The sequence below is a fragment of the Rhopalosiphum padi genome, chromosome 1 (genome assembly GCF_020882245.1).
Source record: "Rhopalosiphum padi isolate XX-2018 chromosome 1, ASM2088224v1, whole genome shotgun sequence".
Taxonomy (NCBI): domain Eukaryota; kingdom Metazoa; phylum Arthropoda; class Insecta; order Hemiptera; family Aphididae; genus Rhopalosiphum; species Rhopalosiphum padi.
In genome coordinates, this window is record NC_083597.1 from 69,797,653 (window position 1) to 69,802,532 (window position 4,880).

Consider the following 4,880-nt stretch of genomic DNA (forward strand, 5'->3'; position numbering starts at 1 on the left):
TACTACTAGTACTAGACAGCGTCTTATTTCCAAATCCATCTACAGTTCTAATCATAAATATTAAACCAGCTAATTAAAAGCTAGTTATTAAAATAAATATTATACATATATATATATATATATATATATATAACCTATTATATCTATTGTATTTAAATTATAAGTATGTACCACAGTTTGAGGCATCCACCGGAATATTAGGCACAAACCCGAACGGAGTAGTTGTTAATTCTAAATTGTCTTCATTTTCATCTTCAGATAAATTGATGACGAATTTATATTTTATAATGATTTTTATCATCTTTTAAGTTTTTAATTTTTTCGAAGGTCAACGTACACAGTGGCGTGGTGAACTTTTTTTACCAATGAGGCCAACAAGATTTGGGACACCCACCACCTGTAAAATAAAAACCTCATCACAGGATGGGGGAGGGGGTGTCAAACCCATCTAAAAAATCATGGACACTCAAAATTTAATACTTAAGTAAAAGTAATTTCTATAGTAAATTCTTTAGAAATATTCAGCCTCACTAATATTATTTCCTAAATTGCTTTTATTCATACAACTAAAGAAAAATTAATGAGGTTAAGTATATAGGATATAAATTATTTAAAAAAAAAAAAAAAAATGTAAGATGAAAATTATCTAAGTATATATAACAGCAAAGTATATAAGTTTGTTATTTAAACATTAAATTTTTTTTTAACAAAGTTGATGTTTGAGCAAACTTATCAATAACTTCTTGGTGATTTATTGGCACATCTCTCTCCATGCTTAACATTAACAAACTTTCCAACCGATTCTGACCAGTTGTTGACCGAAGTCTAGTCTTAATAAGCTTTACCTAAAATAATACACAATATATAATTTATTATTGAATAATTTGTTGAATTTTAATTAGTTCAAATAATTCACCTTAGAAAAGCTTCTTTCTGCAGATGCTGAAGATACAGGAATGGTTCCAAGTGCTTTATATGTTTTAAACAAATTTGGAAATGCATTTCTAAGGTCATAACTGGATAAAATTTTCAGGATTTGCAGGCAAGTTATTTTATTTTCTGAAGTTTCAACATCATTTTCACTGTTTTCGCTATCATTCTCCGAATCAAAATCACTTGTATGATTGTTAAGGTTTTGATACATCATGTTTATATTCATACCATTAAGCAATTTATCTAAACTTTTACTAAATGTAACATATTCAATTTTTAGTTGAGTGAGATCTATTGAAATCCAGTTGGAAATGGCTTTAAAGGCATCACTAGGTAAATCGTTTTCATTCTTTATCAACCTTAAACGTTCAGGTGAAAGTAATGTAAAATCTTTAAGTATATTTCTAGATTCAGAAAATCGATTTTCAATAGATGAAATTACTGTATCCAAAATTCTATAAAAAACCCCAGTCCTAAAATTATCTACAGGTGAAGATAAAAGCTCATCTCTAGCTTGTTCTCCAGCCATAATTTTTTTTCTCCTCGGTCTTACCTGAGGAAAATCTGTTTCATTAAGATCATTTTTATTTGAAAATAATTTTGCCTGGTCAATTAAATCTTTACAGTCTTGTTCTGTTCTCATATCTATTAAACGATTTTTTGCAATATCTATTAAATTAATTGCCTGCACAAAATCAATTTCCTTTGATTGTAGATATCTTGACACTTCAGACGTGATGGCAAATAATTTTCTAAAAAATAACATCATTAAAATAAATTGAAATGATGTTATTTTACTTAAAAGATTTTCAGCAGTTGAGGCAGCTTCGCGGTCTGAATTATTTGCATCAGAAATTTCTTCTAATGTCTCCAATAGTGCAGAATATTTTTCATTAATAACAATTAATACCCTGTCATGAGATGTCCATCGTGTAGTGGAAAATCGCTTCATTCGACGTAAACGATCATTAGGATATAATTGTTCTTGCCATTTAACAAAAATAGCTGTTCGTTTTCTAGCCCTCATAAACTCAACAAAACATCCAATATCACCAAAAAAACGTTTTGAGACAATACAACAGTCACATGTATCAACCACTACTAGATTGAATAAATGCGCACAACACCAAATATATATGGCATTTGGATTTTCATTTTGTATTCTGGTTTTCAAACCAGAATACTGTCCCTGCATAGATGCAGCACCATCATATGCTTGAGCTATCAATTGTGTCTTCCACTCAATATTATATTTGTTAGTTATTTCACAAAATACTTCAAACATACCCAGTCCAGTTGCATCTGATGCAGTTACTAATGAAACCAGTCGTTCTTGAACAAGACCTTCTTCGTTTACATACCTAAGAATAAATGTGAATTGTTCTAAATTACTAACATCAGTCGTTGTATCAATTATCACAGCAAACTGTCCAGATCTTTTAACTTCATTTAATATTTTAAATCTTATTACTTCTGATATAATGTTTAATAAATGATTTTGGGTGACATTAGACAAAAAAGTTAGTCGATTTTTTTTTTACCTTCAATTTGTTCTATATGGCGTTTCAAAGGACCATGATTGTTTGATAAAAGTTTAACTAATTCCAAAAAATTTCCTCTGTTATTTGAATCAATGCCTTCACGATGACCTCTTAAAGATATATTTTGTCTTCCAATATAAATAAGGGCATCAATAATCTGTCTTAAAAGTTCTCGATTGTCAGCCACCTGACGATTTGCATTTTCAATGAGTTTCAGATCAATTCGGTCATTTCTTATATATAATCCATGTGCTATTACACTTTGCATATGATCTGGTGAAGATTCGTGGTTTGACAAAGTCCGTGTAATATTTTTAAAATCATTAGATCCATTTTTTACTAAAAACAATTTTTTTGTATCAGGTAAACCAAAAAGCTTACAGGTTAGACAAAATATTCGATTTAAAGATGGTGAATATGATAGCCAATACCTATGTATAAGCTGTCCATCAGTATTTTTTTTATAATAATAGCATTCATTAAATGACCTAATATGACCACTTTCTTCATATGTCTTGGGAAATGTATTATTTAATAAATCATTAGCATTTGGCTGACAAGGACCAAGGGACATATAATAATGCAACATTTCATCCGATATAACTAATGGTATAGACGCTGGATCATTTGCAAATACTAAAATAATAATTGTATAAATATACAACAATTAATTTACAATTTTTATAATAAAATAACTAGTAAAAATATTACAAATACCCTCTGTTTTGGGTGCATCATCTACATGTACTGCAATACTTGAACTTGGCAATAAATTATTTTCAATTTCCATCACATCTGAGTTGTCAGTTTGAATTTTGTCATTAAACCCTAAATATACATAATATGAAATTTATTTGTTTTATGAATTCTTCAAAAAATATAATAGGTACAATGATATCATTTGTAAATACTAAAATAATATTTGTTTAAATATACAACAATTAATTTACAATTTTTATAATAAAATAACTAGTAAAAATATTACAAATACCCTCTGTTTTGGGTGCATCATCTACATGTACTGCAATACTTGAACTTGGCAATAAATTATTTTCAATTTCCATCATATCTGAGTTGTCAGTTTGAATTTTTTCATTAAACCCTAAATATTTCACAATATTAAAAACAAATTATGTTAAATTATTTCACTTTAAAAACATTAAAATTTTATATGAAACATATTAATTTAATATTGGTTATATGTAACAAAACACAAGCTATAATTGAATGTTTATGTTGATTAATAACAAAGTTGAAAACGTGGCTACAGCATACACCTACCACTACCTATTCGTATACGGTATATCTAACTCCTATACAAAAATAAAAAAATTGAAAACTGCAATAAAAAAAAATGTTCATGCTTACAGCTCTAGGTAACATATCAATATATTATGCATAATATATTCTACATAAAAAAATAATCAAAAAGGGAAAATTAAGGTAATTAAAAAATATCTTTAGATTTAAAGTGGATAATAAATAGTATCTATTAATCATAGATATACAAGGCTAATATTATTATTATTATATTATTTTTTAGGCTATTGTTATATTCTGTGCTAATATAGTTTTTATCATGATACAATTTATTATAATATTGTCTATATTAAAAAATAATTTTAATAATTTGTTCATTCTGTTTTTTTAAAATCTATATTTACAATATAATATAATACTAAATATTAAATTAAATCAATTTTTTTAAGCACCTGCAGTTATGTAATTATCATGTATAACTTCAATGTTTTTAATGACTTCATCAAAAGTTTGATTTGGTGATGCCACGGAATTTGAATTGGTGTTTAATGTTTCTTGTTCAACTATAAAAATTAATTTAAAAATTGCCTTTTAATAATTGTAAACATTTATAATAGGCAATAATTAATAATAATTATAACAAAACTAAAAAGTAAATAAATTCTGAGTTTAACACTACAGTATACATTTAAAAATTTTAACAGTTATAACTTACCAATAACTATATCAGTAGACGTAGAAGGCTTCTGTTTGAAGAATGACATTATACTTTGACCTGATGAAAGTCTCTTTTTTTTACAAGACATAATATGTCGAGTCCAATTGGTCGCATTTAGGGTTTCTCGTTTTCTTTTACATACATTACATATTTCATTTGACATTTTAATAATAAAATATGGTTTAAAATGTCCAATTAAAAACTTGATTATATATAACAATATTAACGAAACAATAATTTCATAAATTGAGGTAAAAACTAGCTAATGAAAATTTAACAATTTAATTTACACTTTACACAAATACAACTCATACTTAAACAATAGTGGAATAAGCCATAGTGACTTCGAGTACGTAACTACTAAATACAAATCACAGAAACTTAAATTAACTGAAATAATATGGTAAATAATGATTATTCCACGAGAC

General features: G+C 26.7%; 1 protein-coding gene across 1 annotated transcript; it reads right to left on the minus strand.

Moving 5' to 3' along the window:
* Nucleotides 1-631: 631 nt before the first annotated feature.
* Nucleotides 632-4,540, minus strand: LOC132926590 (zinc finger MYM-type protein 1-like). Its single transcript, XM_060990962.1, has 8 exons — nucleotides 4,450-4,540; nucleotides 4,187-4,297; nucleotides 3,466-3,576; nucleotides 3,192-3,302; nucleotides 2,963-3,110; nucleotides 2,533-2,707; nucleotides 917-2,464; nucleotides 632-845 (listed from the first exon to the last, which is right to left on the minus strand). The coding sequence occupies exons 1-8, from the start codon at nucleotides 4,538-4,540 to the stop codon at nucleotides 681-683; spliced, it is 2,460 nt and encodes an 819-aa protein (XP_060846945.1). The 3' UTR covers nucleotides 632-680.
* Between the last annotated feature and the right edge of the window lie 340 nt (nucleotides 4,541-4,880).